At 40.7% G+C, this 23,205-nt stretch overlaps 1 protein-coding gene across 1 annotated transcript in view; it reads left to right on the top strand.

The window, feature by feature from the left end:
* Window positions 1–23,205, top strand: part of LOC139697481 (trithorax group protein osa-like) — a 477,855-nt gene that overhangs the window by 428,373 nt on the left and 26,277 nt on the right. The window contains exon 5 of the mRNA XM_071596207.1: window positions 12,267–12,450. Within this exon, the coding sequence (XP_071452308.1) occupies window positions 12,267–12,450 (184 nt within the window). The remainder of the gene's footprint in view (window positions 1–12,266; window positions 12,451–23,205) is intronic.

The raw sequence follows: 23,205 nt of genomic DNA, 5'->3' as shown, positions 1-23,205 counted from the left end.
TGCTCGGTTACGCCCGAAGTTTTCTAAAAACCTTCGCCTCCCCATCAGCCTCGCCATCAACCACCTTATCCCGAGCCTCCCCCTACAGTCTCCTCTTCCGCTTTTATATAAGCATCAAAAAAGGGGATAAGTGGTCGCCTTGCGACAGGGATGGGGGTCTGAGGAGGAGCCCATGGTGTGGCATCGAGATAGAGCCGACCCCCCTCCCCTCATCCCCTGTCTCCTCCCTGCCCCTCGACGAATCGAGGGGCGATCGAGGAGAGGGGATAGGGTTTCGCTCACTCGCAAGGGGGAGGGACTGCCGTCGGTTTGGCCAAATGGGCTTTGATGGGCGCTCCTGCTGCCTCGAAAACGGCCGATAATAATCGCTTTCCCTCTCAGCCAATGGGCGACAAGCCTCGTGAGAACTAATCATAATAATTGGCGAGATCTCCGGCGATATAGCAGACGCCGCAGCCCCTCGGGGCTATCTCACTCCCCTTCCTTTCGTCTCCCCCTCTCTCCGCTCTTCCCCGTCACACCCCCTCCCGCCACCCATCCCGCGAACTCCCACCTCGTAAAAATGGGCCACTCTGGGGCCTGGCGTCTGAGGTGCTGGGTCTGAAAGTAACACCCACCCCCGCTCCACTCCACTGCCCTTCTCCTCCCCCTCCCCTCCTTATCGTCCCCGTCTCTCCCCCGTATGTACTTCTTGGGCAGACGGTGAGGTTGGCTAAATGCGTTTCGAGAATTAAGGATGGAGAATATTTCTGTCTTTACTCGCATCTAGAACTATTTGTCGAGGTTAAGCCATATCGGCCGTTTTCAAACTCTCTCAGTTATAAACGTGTTTATCTGTCACCTTTTAATGTGCAACCCTTTCAGCGTAATCATTACGGAGAGTAGAAACGAAAATCTGGAGTTTGAGAAATTTCATAGACTATCTCATACGAATATTTTGTTTTGGTAAACAAAATATTCGTATGAGATTAGAGTGGTTTCTATAATCGTGGCGAGCTGGGTTGAAGTAAATAATATATTGGGTTAAATTTTTTGGGGCAAGGTTTCGACGTTTTCATATCTTTATCAATAGTATAAAATACAATAGATTTCTGATAATGACGTGAAAACGTCGAAATCGATATATTAATTCAGTAAATAAACTGTGAAAAAATTCCAGTGTTTATATGACATAATGAGTATATTCCACAGGGTAACGTAACCTGTAATGGTTTCTTAGGAGACGAAAATGAATTAATGATTCGTTCGGCAAGCATATTTCGTGAAGTGGTGGAACAGGAGGCTAATGGGCCCTCCAGAGGGTTTTGATGCGAGGCAGTTGGTAAACCGTGTGTAAGCATTGTCATTTTCATTTATTCAATCTTTTTACTTTTCCGCTTTTATTCAATATTAGTTGATTTTTTCCTTCAAAAATAAAAAATTGCTCAAACCATCATCTTGCTTCACAATGGTGTTAGAATTGAAAATGATACATTTGAAAAGTCCTGATTGAAAGAAAAATGATTTTGTAATTGTGTTTGTACCTAAGTCTTCTAAATTTTGAAAACTTGTAAGAATAGCAAGTGATTACTACCGGATTTCCTTGTGCATCACCGTAATTTAGGTCTCAGTTCCATTCACTAAGGAAAAAGTTCTCAATTTTTCGTAAGCATTTCGAAGTCTTTGCTTTGGCAGCAGTAATTTGTTCAGTATTGTTGAGGTGAGCAATTTAAGATCTAGCTAAAACCCTACCCAATATTTCTTCGGATAAACATTGCATTTAGAATCAGTTTTTTACTGCCGACTGGTAATTGAGATTTGAAACACTTCTTCATTATAAAATGACCCCATTAATATGCCCTTCAGAGTTCGCCCTTCGCGCCGTGGGGAACGCTCCGTCCACTCTTACCTTACCGAACGTCTTACGTCTAATCGTCTTACCGAACGATAATTAACTTCCTTCTCGTCTCCAAGCACCGCTTCGAAACCACACTAGAATAATCGCCTTTTTTATGAACCTTTTTTTATCTTTCATCTTCCCGGATCACTATTACACCGCCACTCTCTCGCCAAGAAAACCATCTCTAAGTACATTAAAATAGCATAAAATGGTGGAGCGGAAGAGAGCGATTTCTTCTGGAGCGAGAGAGAGAGAAGGGGGGAGAGAGAGGTTCTTTTTCCCGCCCGCCTCACGAAGTATTTTCTTTTTTCATTACGTATAACCCCAAACCTCACCCTGCCACATCGCAGGTTACAAGCGACGTACACGCACGTATTAGCTGCATGTCCTGTTCGTGTGCCCGTGCATAAAGCTTTCGTCGCCTGCAAGGTTTTCATTTAATTTTCCTTTAGTATTCGCGTTCGTTGGGTCTGAGGAGTAAGAAAAAAACCATTTTTATCTGATGTGAAAAAAATGGTGGAGGCGAATGATTTCGTTGTGTCTCGCGAGCGTCGGCTTTTCTCACCTGCCGGCATTAAATCCCGTCTCCCTCCCACCCCCCTTTCCAGGTATTTTTTCTTCCCGACCCCATTCCCTTCCTCCTCCCTCTCCTTCCCCGAATTTCTCCAATGGTCGTCTCGAGTCCTCGCCTCCGTCGTGACACCCCACCACTCTCTCCGAATAATACCAAATCGACGTTTTTATGCTCCACCCCTCATTTCCTCCCCTCTTTCCCGCTCCCCACCCATCACTCCACCCGCACACCTTTTTCCCCTCCTCCTCCCCTGCAGCAGTTATGCTCCCTCCGAACTGTTCCCGCCCTTCCCCCTCTCATGACCCTACCAGGCCTCGCTCTCTTCCCCCGTTGCGCCTCCCTCCCGCTTTATTCTTCCCTCTCTGGCCCCCTGCCCTCTCCCCTTTCCTCCGCCGTTGCACTCGCCGTCGACCAATCCCGTTGCTCCCCTTGTCGGCACCAGCGTATCGTCATATATATGCTTCGCCTACTTGCGAGGTAGCTTGGAGGAGGGGGGATTTTATTCATGCAGACGCGGTTTCGCTTTCGTCCGTGGTTGCTTGGGCTTCGGTGGAAATGGAGAAAACTTTTCGAGGTCCATTTGCGCAATTCATTCGCTTTCCTCAGAAATGGATATGTTGAAAATTTTGAAGGGCGAGAAGGTAATAAACAAGGTTGTATATCTTAATTTCAGCATTCATCATACACTTGTCCATTATCAAAACCCGTATGACTTAGGGAAAAGGCATGTTATACAGGATATTTTAGTTTAATCTAATTTACGAGTACAAGTCTAACCATGATTTAGGACGAACCAACGTACCACTTTAATTTGTAATTATGCTTGCGTAACTAGAATCACATTTTAAAAGTTAGCCCCTTGTTACGATTTTTGCGTTGTGAAAATAAGAGAAGGATGAACCCTTTGATCTTCCTTGTATATCTTGAAGCAACAAGACATGTTTAAATACTATACCTACCGATAAATCACTTGACAATACCAACTGGTTTGTTTATAAGTAGAGGGCGAGTACATAATCTGTTAGATTGTCTGATACAATAATCAATCTTTGGCTAACTTATGCTCTTAATCAACTTTGAGATATTCTATTTGTTTTAGTCTGGGGACTAGGTCAAAATTACAGTATGTACCTACCTACTATTGCTATTACATTATAGCAAAATTAAGGATGGAATCTGGAATTAATAATTAATCAGCAAGACTCTGATTCGATAGTGTATAAAAAACTTCAACATATAAAGCTCTATTGCAGTAAATGCCGTATAATTATTTATCGTCCCAAGATCCGATTTCCATATCACAACTTTTGATTCCGTTTTTATCTTTCAATTGCCATTAATTTAAGAGAAACCTCGTTTCTGGCCTTCTTCTGTGCCAGGTGTTCCACTCCGCCGTTTCGGGATGGTATTTCTAAATACCATTAAAAAATCGATTAATTTCATCCTCAAATAATTACAGCGAGCGGCTGTATTTCACCCTCTCGATTTTTTACAATCAGTAGGAACACAACTGCATCTCCAGAACAAATAAAAATCTTCGCGTTTGAATGGCCTTAATAGCTAAATCTCAATCATGATCGTTCTCTCGCCCAGTGAAAGGAGCTCCCCGTGAATCAAGCAATAAAACGCCTCTCCGGGTCAAAAAACAACTCGGACGGACGCTGAGGAGGAAATGGGAACAAAAGAACACAGCCAAGAGACGAACATTAACGGATAGTTTAACATAACGGATGGGATGTGGCACAAGAGCATCAAGGACTTCGTAGGAGGATGCATTCTGTCCCGGGTGAACTCAACTCTCTTTGGGTGCAGCAGTTATTTTCGGACCCATTCCATTGTAGCGATTAGGCTCGCAATCGCCGAGGCAACGCTTAAAACCGCACTTCTTACGATGTCCCTGGCAGGAAGTCCGTGGCTGTGTCATTTGCCTTCTTGGCAGCAGATTCGCCTTTGCACAGCCTCACTTTCGGAATAGATGTGAAGGAAAACAGACGGTGGTCTGGGTGAGCATGAGGGAGACGAGGGAAGAAGTGCTACTGGAAAAAAATTGTTCAAATGCCGAGAAAGCATTCATCGACGTTGTTCCTATTTTATACCTCCGTGACGCGGGCCATCAGCATAGGATTCCATACATGACACATAGTGGACAATCCTATTTCGTCAATTCAAATAGATGAGGAGTGAGCCAAATCTTTGCTTCGTTGTGTGTGGCACCGTAAAAGTGTCAAAGAGGGAGTGTGTACTACACCGCCGTCAGCCAAGAATGGTATCTCAAGCTTTAAAGAAAGACAGTTTTTTTCCAGCTAAGAACAGGCTAGCAAGGAGCTATTCATTCAGGCTTTGTTTGTGTGCAAAGCATATTCATCAACGTCCTAAAGCATCCCCTAAGCAGGGGTGAGAAACTACTTGAATAAAGCGTCATACGAATGCGAACATCTTAGTACATGATCCAGGTACAAAGTTGAGGGAACTGTAAAAGGATTTATTACCAATTAGACCGATTTGTGGCACATTCGCCGACCGGAGTAAACTGTTCGACGAAGTGTATTTATTTTCCCTACTTGAGTTGCTACAGCGGTAAAGATCCCCTGACTGACTAACCATTGGAGGCTTGAATTGGGCGCATTCACTCATGTAAAATAAAATTAAAAATGTTAAATAAAATTTAGCGTTTCCTAAGGAATTGACTGATTTAACCCGATACACTGCCCTGTACCACCCTTAGGTCGTGTACGCTTGGTGTAACTCTCTTATGTATATAGCTAAAAATGGTGCGAATGGTTGGAAGTGTGACTAGGTGAGGATTGGCGGGTTGTAATAAGGTTTAGGATAGCCTATTGATCCGAAAGGGAACGCAATTTTTCATGAGGTGAATGGGAAAGGAGTATTTGGGAGGAGTTCAAAATTAAAGAGTAATTTGTAGATAATGTACTCATACATTGTGAGGAAACCGGTCTAATTAAGATTGTTAATTGCTGTGGCGTGCGAAATGTTATTCAACCATTTTAAAATTTCGAAACATTTCCGCCTCTTCTATTACTCGAATTATCGATACCATTTGCAATTGGTTTTTACTATTATTAATACCCCATCATATGTTTATTTTGATCTGTTTAGCGTTGAAAGTGCTTTTGCATTTCTCCTAAGCTCTTGATAAAACACTCCTTATATTTTACTTCTCCAGCTATGAAGACAGGTTTAACAACATTGAAGTCATCCACGGAATAATTTAAAACTTTTAAGCGATCACAATTCTCAATTTACATCGTTGCATTTGCGGGTATCTTGTGGTATTAGTAAATAAAGAGCAAGGTTATGGAGACCAGCACTTTTTCTTATATTTTCTTTGAAATCCGAATATAAATTTCATGCAAAGATTTATCTCAAGTACCGAAAACTGCCTTTGACATTTAATGCCGCAAACATTGAAACCTAGGTCAGCGTTTAAGATTCTAAGTTTATTTCCGCCTCCGTATAATTTTTAAATTATTATGTACAGCATTGATACCTTCTTAGGTCGAACTTTATTTCATTGTTAAATCCCTCATTTATTTTTCTTTGCGAAATAGCCAAGCGAGCCTTCGACTACTTATGATATTCATTCTGGTTACAAATCTTAGCGTTACATTTGGGCACTCCCAGGTTCATCAGAGACGTATGCTTTTCTGAATATCAGGCCTTCCTTGGAAACCACAGGTGTAATAGCGACATCTATCCTAATGTAAAAATCGCAAATACCATAGTGTTGTACGAAGTGGGTTCTACACTTGCATAGCTAATTAACCGTAGGGTTCATTATCTGGATATAATTTAATGAATCTGGTAATATTTCTTTAATAGAAAATAGTGTTAGTACACTTATTCTTGTTTTTCCCCATATTTACCCTGCCTAGCGTGACTGCGTGCGATCGCTTCACCACTTGTACTAAGTAGCGGAAAAAATGTCCATATTTCACTGCTTTTTCAATGATCCCAGTTTGTTTTTTAACTTCGGAACAATTTGAAGAATTCCAAAATGAAAATTTTCTGATTTTGATGAAATATAATCATTGGCTTGATAGAGTTAGCAATAGGAAAAGATTGTTCCTGGAAAAAATCAAATTCGTGATTAGTTCTCGATTAGATGATGGATACATCAAGCTACTCATTCTTCCACGCTGAAACCCTTGGAGCTTTTTTCTTGCTCCTTTTTAATAAACATTTTTCCAGTGCTGCTCTTTCGGTCGTTGTCTTGACGTGTCATATAGGGGTAAATAAAATGACTGCATATTAGAGAGCGGCGAGACCGAAGGTTTCCATCATGCAACGTCAAACCAGACGCCGAAACGCACGCAGGGTTGAACGTCCCGTGGTGGTAATAAACCGAGAGGAATCGTGCATGGATTGCCTTCCTCCACCGCCACTCCCTCCACACCCCCACTCACCGTCTGCCTATTCGTCCCTTGCCCTCACTTTCCGAGGATGGGCTGGCGGGAAAGAGAGAGACAGACAGATGTAGAGAGAGGAAGTTTTAAAGTCCTCTGGCTCATGAGAGCCCTCGTATCCCTGCATAGGGAGCTCCAAGCCGCGGCGCAGGGCGAAGTGAGAGCGACGAGGGGGATGCAGGGAGGGACGAAATGTGCGTGCACAGTCTCGCGACCCTTTCGTTCCGAACGCGTCGTCCGGGACGCGCATTCACTTGCCCCTCCCCCATCCGTTCGTGCCCATTCCTCGATATCCCTCTCCCGACGAAGAAACGTCCTCTCCCCCTCCTCCATCTCCTCCTCCCCCTCCCATCCCTACGCTTTTGCGTTTCCCTTGCTCACTTTATTTTTTGCGTGTTTCGCTCCGCGACGCGTGTTATATGCCTCTGCACACGGCTCGGGAGATTCCACAGCCGCCCGTAATAAATGCACCCCTTTGGACTCCTCTCTCCATATTTCCGTTTCCTCTACCCCCCTTTCTCTCTTTCCTCCTTTTCTTCATCGTGCTCATGCATTCTCGCCGCTTGCACTTTTACTTCATCTCTGCGGTGCGCTCCATGAACTGTTTCCCCTCTCTCCCCCTCCTCCACCCTCCCGGCCCCTGGGTTTTATTTGCCTTGCGTGCTTCCATTTTCAACACAGGAGCGTATGCTCGGCGAAATACAGACTCCATTGCAGAAGGAACGAGTCTTTTGAAAGCACAAAGGTCTATCTTCCTTGTATGTTTTGCTCATCGGTGGTAGCATATCGTTTTAGCCTAAGAGGCGCGTGTTGAACAAGTATAACGTATAACACAGTGCGAGGGTCCCGTGTTCAAATTTTAGCCTCACGTCTTTCGGATAACTGTGTGACATGAAGGGCCATGCCAATTTATGTAGAATTTTCCTGAGAAAATGGTAGCGTTATCTTTTCCTAATGCTTGGCCTTATTAAGTATATTGCATGGTATTCAGCCGCGCAGATCATTTTGGTCACATGTATGTAACGTGAGATGTTCTTCAATGAATGTCCAAACCACCCCTAGTGTCGCAATCACGCCGTCGAAAGTTTGTTCGTCCGAGACGCCCTTTGCAATTTAAATTCTAGGCTCACACACACAGCACACACGCACTCACTCTGGCCGCCTCCCATTTTTCCCCTTCGATACCTGCCGACGGCTCCCATCACCCATTTTCCAGTCCCCCGCTCCCCGTCGCATCTCCTCTCCCGCTGCTTTATGTCCCAACACCACCCTCTTTATTTCTTTTTCCCATCCTTGGCTTATTTTATTTTTAATGCTCGTATTGTGACAGCCGCTACACTCCCTGCTCACACCTCTATCCTTCCCACCCTCCATCCGTCTCGGTCTCTCTCAATCTCCCTCTTTTCCTCGCCCGTCCTTTCACTCTCGCGAAAGTCATTTGAAGTTTTTGCCGCGCCCTTTGTCTCCGGGTATTAAGAGTTGCGTTTTTTATCGCCGAGACTCATTTTTTTCCTTTCCCTTATTTATTTCAGCTCGGCAACCCTTCGTCTTCTCCGGCTCATGTTTTTTTAAACCGCGTATCCACATGTTTTTTTTCTCCTGAAAGGTCCTCCTCAATGAGAAGAACAAAATGACCGGCTTGACTTGCTGGTTCAAGATTGAAAGAGGAGTCTCATTTTATGACGTTCACTCGAATTTCAAGCGTTTCGAGTCAAAAGGATGTGAGCCTGTGCATTAAACACGTGTATGTGGGAGGCCAGTGTAATAATTTCATAATATCATGGGCGTTTCGAGTATTTCAGTTAGATTTCACGAGTAATTACGATCAGAGAATTAATGGAAACATGAGTCATTTCTAATTTTTCTTTCTGGAGTAAATTTCTTACACAACCCAATATGACTTGACCAGAAAATTCGTGTTAATATTTTCAGGGTTCGGCGCATGAATTCGAGCTTCTCCAACAAATCGGAAAGGAGATATTCTTTTGATTTCCTCACAGCAGTTTCCAAAACCAACTTAACTAGAGTTTTTTTGAATGAAATGAAAGAAGACAATATTATAGTAAAAATGGTTTCGGTAAGGTAGCCATCAGCCATCATTATATTCTAATTTGCATTTCAAAAGAAAAATCAGGCATAATTGTTTGAACCATAAATGGATGTACAAGTCAGTGCATCGTAAAGTTCATTATGGTTCACAGTAGTCATTGGTATACTCTCATTGCTTGAGGCGGTTCAAATTTTAACGGTTGCCGCTGACGCAATATTTAAGTCAAATTAATGACACTTGTACCATATGAACTTTATGCATTACTTAACATAAACGTTTGCAAAATAAATAAAATTGCAAAACTTTGTAGGCATAGATGGATAGGTATAACTGCAATTGGTTAGACGACCTTTTTATTCAGTTCCAATTCATTAGTAGCCATATGAAAATAGGAGACAGCCGCCCAATCTGACACTACTTGAAAGATCGAAAAGAACATTAAATTGTTTTTTGTACCTGGAAATGAAGAAAAAGATGAAAATCGTAATTTTTCAAACTCGCATATTAAAATAATGAAGGCCATTGAATCGCCAAATATACGGAAATTAACAGAACTGTTTGAATATCCTAAATTACTTATTACTAGAGGAATAATTAATATAATTGAAACTTGAGACGACTGTGAGTGTAACTGAGTGAGAAGTATCTATGAGTAAATTAAAAAAATGCACATGAACTCAGACTTAATCACTTGTCAAATATAGGGAATGTTATATATTATTGAAAACTCAACAAATCCGTTATTTCGTCTATTATCATATGGTCAAGTTAATATTTTGTGCGCACATTTGCCACTCGAGCTTTAATTAAAATATGGTGAACGCCTAACGCTTTTTTAGTCACACTGGGAAAATGACCATATCTTGGAATTGTACATAGGTAGTAAGCTCAACGCTCTATTCATTTTTTACTTTTAACATAGCATGAGTACCTATTGCTAGCGCGTCGCTGAAACGCACGCCTCTCTCCTCTGCCGTTGACAATCTCATCCTTTCTTTCCCTGGACTCCCCATAACGACATTGCCATTTAGGGTACAAGCGTCTGGACGCATCTGCTGTCAACCAAGGAGAGGAAAGGTGGATATGGGGTTTGCGTGTCACCGGCATATAAAGGGTGAATGTAATAGGCCCTATGGGTGGTTCAGGCTCAGAAATATAGAAGAAAATAATCCCTTCGTCGTCATCTCCTCCGTTGGCCTTTTCAACTTGATCCCTCCTCCCTGAACATTATTCATCCTTGCTCTGGAAACATTATGATTTTCTTTTTAGTATTTTTCCTTTGAAACTTGAAGTTTTATTTGTCTGGAAAAATTTTTTCCCGGAACAGTAATTGAGTCGAGAGCCTTCCCCTTGTTTTATGAACAGTGGTCATTGCGTCCACTTGAATCTGCAAATAGATTTTCAATTTAGATCTTCACGATTAGACACACACACACACGCGCGCGCGCGCACACACACACACAGATATATATATATATATATATATATATATATATATATATATATATATATATATATATATATATATACGAGTATATATATGCGGGTATACCATAAACACAGTAATCAACCCGACTACCACATATTATATATATATATATATATATATATATATATAATATGTATATTTATAAATATATATACATATATGTGTTTATATACATACGTATATGTATATATTTATATTCATTTATATGTAAAATAGATATAAGGAAAAGGAATAGGAACACACGAACGCTCAAATTCGGTTGCCCCCATTACCTTGTCGCTCAGGAATGTGGTTAGCAAATTTGTCTCCATGAAAAAGGTCGTAATAGGTATTCTCATAATGAGATTGCTATATTTTCAATTCATTTTTGTTTAATTCCGGTAAATATATCCGAGGTGTTATTCCTAAGAAATGACCTTGCAATTACTCTCGTATCAAGGAGATAGAGGGATTAGCGATCACTCTCCTTCGATCTGACTCTTAAATAGGAGAGTCTAATAGCTAATGGAATCCATTAAAAAAGGGATATTGTGAACCTTCCCTGAATTTTATTCTATTATATTCTTTCGAGATATTCTCGCAAATTAGTTCCCATATATACTAGAAAAAGTTTCATTGGAATGAGAAGTAGAAATAACTCATTTTTTCGCAGTGATTTGTTGATAATGGGTAACGCTTCGAGGAAATTAGCTGTCTGCGAAGTATTTTGTGGCTCAATTGCACTCCCAGGTTGCAAGTCTTCAACGTGTCGCATCAAAATGTTCTACATGCATTAATATACCGAAAGCTGCCTCAGTGGAAGTAGCAGTTCACGAAAGGGACGGAAGGACGAGTATGACTCACCTGCCTTCATTAGGATGTAAGGCGTTGGCGAATTCTTATCGTATTGCTCTGCCGGGAAGACATCGACAACAGTGCACGTTGAACTAATTGGAAGGATTAAATTCAGGGACTCAAAATACGTTGTATTGTTGAGGATGTCCTGTGCTCCAGTATTCTTACTTCTCTTGGTTGTTTCCTCTGAGAAATAGAGGCTTTGATACCAAACTACAAGCATATTACTACTTGGAGGCCACGTGTGCGTAATTACTGTTGTGAGAAGTGGGTTCGAAGTTGGAAAAAGAGATATGACATGTAGACGGCCACTTAAGTTGGAATTCTGAAACTTAAAAAATTAAGGGAAGACGTTGAAGGGTGTACGCTCGGGCACAACTGTAAACAACAGTTATAGTGTGTCGTTTAGCTTCCCTGCATGCGTGGACAGTGTGAGCGTCAAAACATGTCTCATTCCGGTCACCCTGTACTTATTATTCTAAGTAATAAAGCACATGATATCGCCTTTGTTGCATTATTGACTAAATATTATCGTATGTGGAGAGGTAACGTCATCGTGAAATTAATCTAAATATCACATTTCATTTATAAATGCACGGTTTGTAATAGCTTCAACTTGTAATTGTGTTTTGTGTGAGTAGCTATACCATGCTAATCCAAGTGACTTACTATCATGCAAAAAGATGATACTGCTTATTCGCGACCCTAAGTCTTATATCGTATTAGCTGTCGCCGATCGTCGAATTCCGTTGCAACAATTTCAAAGTTTAAAAATCATTTAATATGCCATGATTTTTACGCATTGAAAATTTCGATTTTTATGCATATAAATATATATGCATTGAAATAATTGATATTTTGATTGTATTGGTTTAAATTCACTGTTAACTGTTGGAATGCGCACACTGTTTATCTCGCTAGCGTTTAGAAAGGACATGACGCCTTTCATGGCGTCTTAAAGAGTGTAAATTAAAATTATTGATCACCAAATAATAGTATCTTAAAATATTTTTCAGGGACACCAATCAACCGATTGCCCATCATGGCCAAGCAGGTACTTGACCTCTACGAACTGTATAATTTGGTTATTGCGCGTGGAGGTTTAGTGGATGTGATCAACAAGAAACTCTGGCAGGAAATTATTAAGGGACTCCATCTGCCCTCTTCCATCACGTCTGCCGCCTTCACACTTCGCACGCAGTAAGTACATGCATCTTTTTTTAAACCCTTTCCTATATTTATTATGTGTTCATCATAATTATTACATTTAAGATATTTGACCACTAATCCTATATCTCGGCGTTGCTAGGTAATGCTTGCTAGTGTTATAGTGGAAACTGAAAATAAGGAGAAGTGTGAGTAAGAACATGGGATGCCTGCGCATTTCTCGTTATCTTCGTATTTCTTTTGAGGCATTTACACGCTGATTATTACATTAATTGACTCCATCTGGTTACTTCGGATATAAGTATATTTCATATGAAGTAATTGCATCATACGCCTATCCTTACTGCTTTCGGCATGTGATTTCAATGATACATTTATGATATTATTGCACAACGTTTCAAAGTATTCCGGTATTAAAATCCATCCTATGCAACTATCCTAAGTAAAAGATCAGTCAGTCATAAAATTTAGGAGTATGTTAGAGCCCCGTTTGTCCTGAATCGCTGCATCGACAGTTAATTTTCCAGTTCTTCATTAATCCAAAACGGTGAAATATAATGTGGTTGTTTCTTGTACATAATTAAAACAGTGTCGTCGGGAACTCAAAATAATTGGTAATTAAATTATATGTACATGTATATCTGAAATATAATGTCCAGGCAATATGACCCCTGTAAACTTGTATTTTTTAATTTCCTGAAGATGAAATGTTAATAATTTACTTACCATTGACGTCTGTTTTTGCTGCCACCTAACTCGTTGATAATTTTTTTCCCTAGTCACGCATTTTCTCGAAGACAAACTATGATTTTGTTGACGAAGTCTTATTCATAGTGCTGAGATTTCATATTTATTTTTATTATCTCTGTGTGAGGCGTTTATACGTTCGAATCATTTTCAAGAAAATTAAGTTTTATAAGATTTTCAGAATACTATTAATCTTTATTAGACGCAAATATCACAAAAAATGAATCACCGCATCCTAGAAAGATCTGGAACCCGAAAAATCTCACAGCTTGCGTGAAGCTGAGGATGTCAAGAGGCGTTCCCGGGAGTGCTTAGGCTACTGACCCGATCCCTCCGGTCAGTATCCCAGCGGTCTGCCCACTGGACTACAACGTCCCTAAAATGAGAAATATTACGAAATATATACCTCCTGCAAATTTCATTGAGTTGCGGCAAAAATTGAATGCGTATTCGTGAGCAGTTTAAAAAATCAGCTTAAAAGCCGCTTGAAACTATTTCATCATGTAATGTGTTCCTTGAAACCATTGTTAGCACCAATTTCGAAGCATCTTAACCTAATTTCAATCATTTTAAGCGGGAACTAAAAGGGTAATGGAATACCTATCGATATTCGATGTATGATATTGGTATATTTTTAAGTATTTGTCTCACTCGCATTTCTTCTCCTTGTTTTCATCGTCATAACACTAGTAAGCATTACAGGGAATGTCAACGAAAAAAGCAAAACTGTATGAAGTCATTGGGGGGGGGGGGGAGCAATACTGGTAGAGGCGTAAGTGAAATCATACCACTATTATACCGATAAAGGTGACCAGTCGTCAGTCTTCAGATTATCTATAATCGCCCCATTGTTTTGGAATGACTCTTCGCAGGTTTAAGCCAATAGCAACGGGATCTCAAAAGTCGAGTCTTAATCTCGATTGCCTCAACGATGAAAGGTTTAGCTGTTTCAAAAATGTACATCTCCTTGATCAATTTTGCGCAATATCCATAACCTATGATAACCCTTATCTCATAAAATTTGGTTTCCAATTTCTGATTTTAATGCTCATCGCAGTAACACGGGTAAGTTGTGGCCCCAAGAACAGTAGTGACTAATGTCCACTCAAAATTTCGAATAAACCTAAATTTACGTAATATACGGAATATAAGCTATTTAATATTCTTAATTATTGTATACTTGTTTAAACATTTTTTCTGAATATCGTACGGAGAAATGCATTTTTGCGCTATTATTATTTATGTGTAATGGATTACTCAATTATTTTATATACTTTCTATTAATACCTGAATATTTTAAATTCTCCCCAAATTATTTGCTAGGTGAAAACATCGAATCCCTCTGTATTTTAATTTTTCACAATTATGGCGAATTTTTTAATCATAACGTCTTTCATGCCCTGGCCAATTTACTTTAAGGAGATCATCTAGCTAGTAATATTACTGGGCTTTTTGGATGTTTTGTAAGCGCATGAGGAATGAAACGGAAATATTTAGTTCCTTTTGGTGAAGAAAGGTTGGTAGTTACTGAAGGGAATACTATAATTTAAGAAAATGATTATAGTTCAAAGTTATAAATATATAACTCATGATGCAAATAAAACTTTTACACGAAAAAATAGCAACATAAGATAATATTATGTAATTATTGATGAATTCATTTATACCTTTGGTTCGATTTCTATCGCTCAATAATTATTTACAGCTTTTAGCTAAGTAAATGCGCAGACACAGTAATTAATATTAAATAATGTATTGTTTATAATACGGTTATTAATTATTCTATAATGCGTGTTGGTAAAATAGTATTGAATAAATCTCTAGCAGACCATTACTCTCTTTTCGTTTACCTTTTCATACGGATTATTTAAATGAAAAATATGTTAGCCGATTATTGATTTTATTACGAGTCAACAAAGTAGACTATACGAGATTATTTTTTCCATTTCTAATCACTTTTCAAATTTCTTACGATAGATACTGAAGAAACTGGAGTCGAGCATATTTCAATGATAAAAATGACATCGAAGTTTACTTCCTGTGTGATGAAAAAAAAACTATTTTTGAGGTCTGCGGTTGCCAGGTGTGCCTCAATAGCCAATCCAATAATTCACTCTCGTATCTCTTAAATTACATTTTCTCCCGGAAGGTGTCAGCAGTGCGGGCGATCATTAAAATAGAAAGATCTGACCTTGGGTGTGGATTAAAGTGCCTTGCCCTGTTGATACGAATTTTCAATTATGAGCCTTCCCCTATGCGGGTCACAGCGCCATTTATCAACGCGGATAGTCGTGCGAAATGTGATGATTTAATGTCATCATTTTGTAATAGCTAATTGCAAAATATTGATTCCAGCCTGCATTATTACGTAATGCAGTCAGTCTTGATAGATGGTTTCTAAATAATTTCACTTTAATGTGAATATACATATAAAACAAAATATGAACATAGTCTTCAATCGATATTTATTCTGAAAGTATGAATGTAAGAAATAAACAAGTTCTGAGGGTTGACACTAAATTTTCTTCTAACTGCCTGGCTTTGATTATGCGTAGTGTAAATTTATGGTTTTGCGCGATATAAAATCCATAAACGTAGTAATCAACCCGAAGGTCGGTTTGGTAGGTAACTGTAGAGTTCATCCGGTACTAAGCCCGACGGCGTGTGAAATTCACACATCAGGGTAGGGGGGCCAGTTCCTTTCCCTGTCCCGGTTATGGTTTCCAGGAAAAACAGGTTCCCAAAAATTCACATAACTGGGGGGAGCTGCAGGTGCCCAGTGAGGCTTGCCCGGGAATCGAACCCGGAACCCATCGAGAGCATTTTTGCCATAATCATTGTAAGGCAGTCCCGTCTTACTTTACGGTTTAATAATATTACGCCGTCTAACGTAGCATAAGACCATGTCTTTCAGTACCAATACCTATGGGGATCGAGATGCGGTGGCTATTGTACTGGCTTCCCACCCAGAGGGTCCGGCGGTGTTGAATATTTTTCAGAGGCATCTCGATTCCTACTTGAGGTGCGAGTACGCCGTCCGTCGAATGGGACGTTAAGCTGCGGACCCCTTGGCGCGTAGGCTAGGCCAGGTTTCTCTCCACCCTTCATCCTTCCCTGTCCATCCCTAATGGCGCAAATGACCTCAGCTGTCGGTCGCCTCCCCTATATACTACTACTACCAATACCCATGCCAGTTCCCCTGCCCATGCTCATTTATTTCAATTTGAAAGGCATGCAAACGAAGTGGATGTTGCTGATTTATATTTCATGCGCATTCCTCTTAATGCATCTTTTTGTTGCAATTATCCTCTTACAAAATACTTGGCTTTCGATTAGAAATTTCAAACCTCGCTCTATCTGGTGCACTTCTGATTACATGCGCACTAAATTAACGACCAAATGATAACAAGCTCCTCCCACCCAGCCATTCTTCTAAGAAATCAACTTCTCCAACCGGGAACAGAAGAACAGGAATCCTTCCCTGGAGTGGGAGCGCGCTGATGTGGTCCTCTTTTCCACGACGAATTGGATTAAATTCTAGAATTGATTGATTATGGGGTCATATGGGACAACGATGACCTCTCTACATTTTCTTTGCGCCAGATATTATCTTTCTATTAAAATTTTAACGAATTATCCTTTTAATTGACTAGTTTTTACCTGTGGCATAGATATGTAGCCGCACTCCTGCTCGGGATTAGTCTGAATAGGAACAAATGTTGATTTCACAAGTAATACGAAAGAAGGAAGGAGATAACTCTAAAACTCTTTAACTTCAAAGGGAGAAAAATAACTTTGCGAAGGCGCTTACATCACGTAAACACCATAACTATAGCCTATTATTTCTAAAAATATTTTGATAACAATTCTTTTTGAACGCCTTATTCCTGTACTCTAGATGACAAAGGTAGTGTAGTGAAAGAAAGGAGGGACATGCAATTAATGTGTAATCAGTGAATTTCGACTTAAATTACGGCTTCTGGACACCCCGAGCTAAATCCATATTACATGCTTTGCTGGGTATCAGAACTTTCTAGGTGTCTAGGCTCCAGGTACTCAGAAAGAGAAATCAGCCAGCTCCTAAGGCACAATGTGAATTTCTGTGGCCATTGGATGGTAATATATGCGAGTAGGACGTCTGAAATGGATATACTCGGATTGTGTTGGTGCATATGCGACGGCACGAGTTGACATGTTCCTTCTTCCATCAAGCAAACCTTGGCTCGATGACTGTGGCGAGTATTCCTCCTCAGCAAGTAACATCAAATAGTGCGTGGAGGAGGAAGCAAAGGATTTAATGTGGGAGTACTTCTTTCTATGCACGAAACCTTCTTATTCTAATCGTAAAACTTTTATATTTTATTGAATATAAAATTTTTACGATGCTACGGCAGAAGAATATGTTGAGTATTCCACGCTGGGCAAAACGTGGATTATCCTCGAGGGCGTTCGGAAACTTCCTTGTTCTCATTTTTTTGTTGCAATTATTTATACGCCTAAAAGTTAGTTCCCCGCTGTTTTTTTGGCATACATGTAAATAGTGATATTTTAGTCGTATCCCTCGAAAAAGCTGTTTTAGTGGATTTGAATCCTTCCATAACATTTTCCAATTAAACCTCTTATTTGCGGCTGCAGTTGAGTAACGATCTATCACATTGTTTATATTAAGTAGCGTAAGAGTGACGTGGATGTGATTAAAGTCTAGTCTCAGGTGGAAATAAATCATCGTGATATGTAACGAACACCTTCGAGGTATTTTTTTAAGTCAAATATACGTTTAAGGCATTTCACTTAATTTTTATTTCAGCCATAAGTACTGCTATTAAACGAGTAGCTGTCCCACGTTTTACCTCAAAGTCTATTTTTTCTGCTTAATTCTTGTTGGATTTCAATCGCTTTCTGCCACTCAGTGCTATTATTCAACGTAATTTGTGGATCGACTTAATGCTGGACTTCGGGAGATTTTTTCATTCCACGGAAGGAAACAGGGAAAGGGGAGCACGGAGCTCTTCCGTGTGAGTTGCAGCCAAGGAGTGGAGGAGATGGGCCGGTATGCAGGCGACCTAGCCCAGTTTTCTAGTTATTTCTCGACGTGGTACCACCCATGCATTACTCTCTCTCCCTCGCCCTGCACCCACTTTCACTGGAGAGTGGGTGGTGAGACAAGGGCCTTGGCCACCGCGTGGGCGTCTCTGCGGGGCCGCAGGGATTCGACCAGCGAAGTCCGCAGGGAAACGGAGGGCGCACTTTCCATCCGCAGTCGAGGACTTCGTGCAATGCTCTTCCCTCTCTTTCCCTCCCTCCAACATTCGGGAAGGGGGAGCAAAGAAAGGTGAGGAGAGTGAATGGGCGAGGCCCCGAATTTGGGCACGCGTTGGCAATAAAATATACTGCCCGGATGGCCTCCCTCCCATCCACCAAAAAGAAACCAATTATAACGCCCTGCCCTATCGGGGATGGATATCGTTCCTTTTTCCAAGTGTCGATTTTTTAAGCCTATCCTCTCTCCTCTTCCTCACCATCTCCCCATTCCCTCCTGATGTCCCATATCATCTCTCCCTCCGGTACCCTTTGTTTTTGTTCCCCTAACCCCTCCTCAAAATACCCACCGCCTCCACCTCACCCCCGCTGCCCCGCCCACGCATGGAGTGCACACGTGACTCATTAGGGAAGTTGTGGAAAACGCCCGTGCTATGTTTGAATGAATCGCCCAAAGGTATGAGCCCACCCCCCAGGTGGTGTTGTGGCGAAGGGGGAAGGGATGATGTAAAGGGGATTGGGAAGAGGCGCCAAAGAGGGAGAAGAGTCGGCTTGGAGTGAGAAATACTTCGTGGTGAAATATCATTGCCCAGCGTGATCAGAATCTGAGATGTTAAAGTACTGTTTCAGTCCGATTCCTGGTTATTTAACCGATTTCTCAATAAACTCCGGCATTTATCCTTGCAAATTGGTATAGTGTATCTCAACCGATTCTCCGGGATATACCAGCACTCTGCAAAAAAAGAATGATAGTGTATCCTCCTGTTATTGCTGCTAAATAATGAGTTTCTCATTCGCATTAAATGTTAGTTACTCGGAAATTTGGCCTCACGGAGATATTGATGCACAGCCAACTTGGGATAAATTTCCTCAACAATTTCTATTGATTGATAGTTTTACATAAATATGATTAGAAATTTCCGTTTTCGTAAGAAGTAAAGGGGAAACCTATGTTTATTTGCTTACTCTCAAAATTAAACTTGAGGCAACTTGAATAAAAGAAAGAGGACCCCCCCACCCCAGGAGGTAATAAGAAATGTGGGTTGTATGATTGGCTCGGATAAAGTAAGGAAATGTTGAAATTCTGAGGATTCAGTGTTATTTGAAAATAAACTGCTAGCTGAATTCTGTCGTTTAAACTGGAAATACACCCTAAGTCTGCAATTTTGCAATGCAAAAATAAGAATATTTTTGCTTTGTGTAAGATATTTGTTGGCTGTCTCTGCTGAACGTGGCACAAATATTCAATAAATTATTATGTCTTGACGGAAAAATTGCTATTAAACTAAATTATATGTTGAATATTATAACCGCAGTGCCTACGCACGCAAGTGGAGAAGTGGGAAATCCCGGAAAACACAACTAAAGTTGAAATGTTCCACCTCAGTCTTAAGCCAAGAAGCTGGTATAATAGATATTGTGCACGATTTAGTCTTGCCTTCTTTTATAATCTGATTATGACGCACTCATCGAGTACGAGAATATTTCTTTTCTATTTACATAAGTAAGACGTTCATAAAAATTTAGACAAGTTTTTTTCATTTCCATTTCATATTTCAATATTTCATGGTAGTTGACGGTGCAGATGGTAGGTACACCCTCGTGAAGAGGGCTGCAGTCGGGCGCGGGGATAAGAATTCGAATCTCATGGCGAGGTGAAGGGAATAGATCGCCTTCGGCCAGTTTTTAAAGAAGCGTCATTCACGCGGCTACACCTGCGAGTGTGTCCGCTTGCCGTGGAATATGGGGACGTGTCGTTTCCTATTCGCGTGGGGAAGTGGGTGAGAGGTGGGGCACAGTGGAAAACAAAAGGAAATCCACCGCGTCTCCATCCAGACTCTTTTAAACCTCTGTCGACCCCAATCCTCCCTCTCCCCCATTTTAGCTTCCCGCCCGCCCCTCATCCCCGGTCCGCAATTCCTCGGCCGCTCGCATTGACAATGGATGTGCGCGTAAAAATCATTTTTCCTCTTTTTTGTGCCATATTTTTCCATCTCTTCCCATTTCCTTCTTATTTACAATCTCTTGAGATGCTCACAGGAGACTTCTATTTCTAAAGCACAGTTCTTTTCTTTCCTTCTCCCTCTGTGCCTCCATTCCCTCCTCCCTTAGTGCCAATCTCTTTACCTATTTCTTCCGACGAGATTTTCCTTTTTCAGCCATCTCTCTGTACATCTCTTTTTCCTCACCACTAGTAGTTCTTCGTCCCCATTTAAGTTTTCATCGACGTATCCAACCCATCCCGCGGTCCTCCCTCCAGGGATGTCAAGTTTGCGATTTTTGGAACAGTATGCATAAAGTTAACTCATGCCTGAGAATACTGGCTCTGCAGCAGTTAGTAATACCGCTATGATGACGTTAGTATTTCCACTATTTGTATAATAGGTTCTCCCATCAGTGGCATAGACAAATTAAGATTTTAAACAGTTGTCGGACCAGTTAACCAAGAGGATACCGCGCTCGCCGGACAGCTTATAATGGCGGCGAGTTCAAAACCCTTTCATAATCTGGAGTATCACAATCTGATGTTAAGAATTAAGTGAAATAAGTTATAGGTATGAAACTACCTTGTTCTCATATGCATTTAAGAAGATCCTTTTTCCCAAACTTGGTTCACATTTCCTACTCTCACATGGCCACCTTACATAGTATCACTCAATAGCTGCCGCCATCGTTTTTTACCCGTAATCAAACTCACGTAGCTGGATTTTTCTAGCTGCTATGAAACTAATTCCAAATATTTTTGTCAGTTTCCTTTCTAGTTAACTCATACTTATTTCGCTGCGTTATATTTCTCGAATCCCTCCTGTTATATTTTCCCCTTTCCTCTTTATGTTTTCACCCTCATCTTTCATTCTGCCTTCCTTCCTTTACCCTCTACGCTTTCTTTCTTCTTCTCTTCTCCTCCTCTGTCTCCTTGGTTTTTTTCTCGGTCCCCACCCATCCGCCTCTCTTCTTCCCACTTCCCCTCCTTCCATCTCTTTCCCTTTTCCTCTGTCAGACCGTTATTATTCGTCCTCCTTTCGTCGTCTCTTCCACCCTTCTTTCCTCCATCGCATTGCCTCCTGGGATTTGATAGCGGCGTGTCGAAGGGAGAAAGCAATTTATGCCCGTGACAGCTAATGCCCCCTCGCCGTGATTTATGGAGCACCTAATCACGCCAGAGGACTTAACATTATAAGGGATAGAGAGAGGGGGGAGGGGGAGAGAGAAAAAAAAGAGTGCGAGGGTATCCAGAGGTTTTGGTGAGGAGAGAAAGAGAGGGGAATAGTGTGGTGGTGGGGTTAAATTAAATCGCGTGGGAGGAGTGTGGGCGGGGGTTGGAATTTTTTTGGAAGAGTTGAGAGAGAGAGGCGGAACACGATACCTCATTTCATTCGTTAATGTTTTTCCTTTTTTCTCTCATATTGCTTTTACGTAAAACTATTGGGTCGTAGTGATGGCGCTGGTGAGTCACTCGTTGTTTTACCGGTAATAGTCTTTATCGGTATTATTATTTGATTGTGTTTTTTTAAATCGAGGATACTGTTCACTTTTTTGGCTTTATTTCGTGTTATTATTTCATTGATAGAACGAGTGTGTCGAGTTTAATTCTATTCTCAATTAATTCTGAAGGAACGATCAAATTAGTACCGTGAAATATTTTACCCTCTTAAAAATTGATGGGAATTCACAACATAGGGCAAAGGATGAATAGATTATATCTGCCCTAATTTTTCCGCGGTATACTTTAAACGGTTCTTTTTCAACTCCTTGGCACGTAATTGTACATTGATTTCAGTTAAACATCCATTGTCGTTTACCATTTCGCTTGGGGTTGAATGACATCGATGTATCTTATCTTATATTGGTAGTTCTGTCGATGATATGTTGAGGCTGAAAGCGTTCACTTGCGTCATTTACTTGCGAGAAACATTTATCCGTTCCAATTAGGAATTTTAAGGTTGAAACGCCGGATTAAATAAGTAAAAATAAATCAAGGAATGAGACCCCGTGAGATTGGACCTACAACCCTCAGGTCTCAGTGTCGTCATTTAATCCCTCGTTGAGTGGATAAGGTAATTGTGGAGAACCATTAATCATTCACTAATCACCTTCCAATCTTCCCCGCGGTTGGGTGTATAATGGTAGGTTTTTTCTTTCCTTAGGTTTAATTAAGTTTATTTTTAGCTATTGTTGAACGTATTTCCTCATCGCCAGGTGACTTAATCCTTTTGTTTAAAATTGCATCGAAATTACCTTCACTGAGGTGAGAGTTCATGAGGAACGGTTATGCCAGCGGAAAGAGAATCACGTAATTCACCCTGTGGCATTTTAATACGATTCACTTTGATTAATTTTGATTATTTTTTGAACTCGTTCATGTACTAGGTACGCCAGTGATTCTAAATGAAGTATAATTCACGTTAAATTCAATCTTTTATTCCCATCCTTGAAATTTAATGGAAACTAACTTTCATTCGAGAGTTTAATGGCAGAAGCAATCATTTTCCGCCTACGCTTGATGACATATATATTGTATTTTTGTATGTAGTTTAAATGATTTAATATAATAAGCACGTAAATTCTCATTATATCTACTTCATCGAGAGGAGACAATCCTTATATAATGACTATTTCAATCGCAGATCAATTGATTCTCGGAGTACGTGCTCAGTCACAGCCAGCCATAGTTTTTTATATTTTTCATAAGCATGGCCGCTGAAAATAAAAACCTAACTCTTCTTTAACTGAGTGCACTTGTTTCACAGAGGTATGGTTGCCTATGAAAGATGTGGTCTA

The sequence above is a fragment of the Hetaerina americana genome, unplaced genomic scaffold, assembly GCF_022747635.1.
Source record: "Hetaerina americana unplaced genomic scaffold, ioHetAmer1.1.p SCAF_1, whole genome shotgun sequence".
Lineage (NCBI taxonomy): Eukaryota > Metazoa > Arthropoda > Insecta > Odonata > Calopterygidae > Hetaerina > Hetaerina americana.
This window is presented reverse-complemented; position numbering and strand designations above follow the sequence as displayed.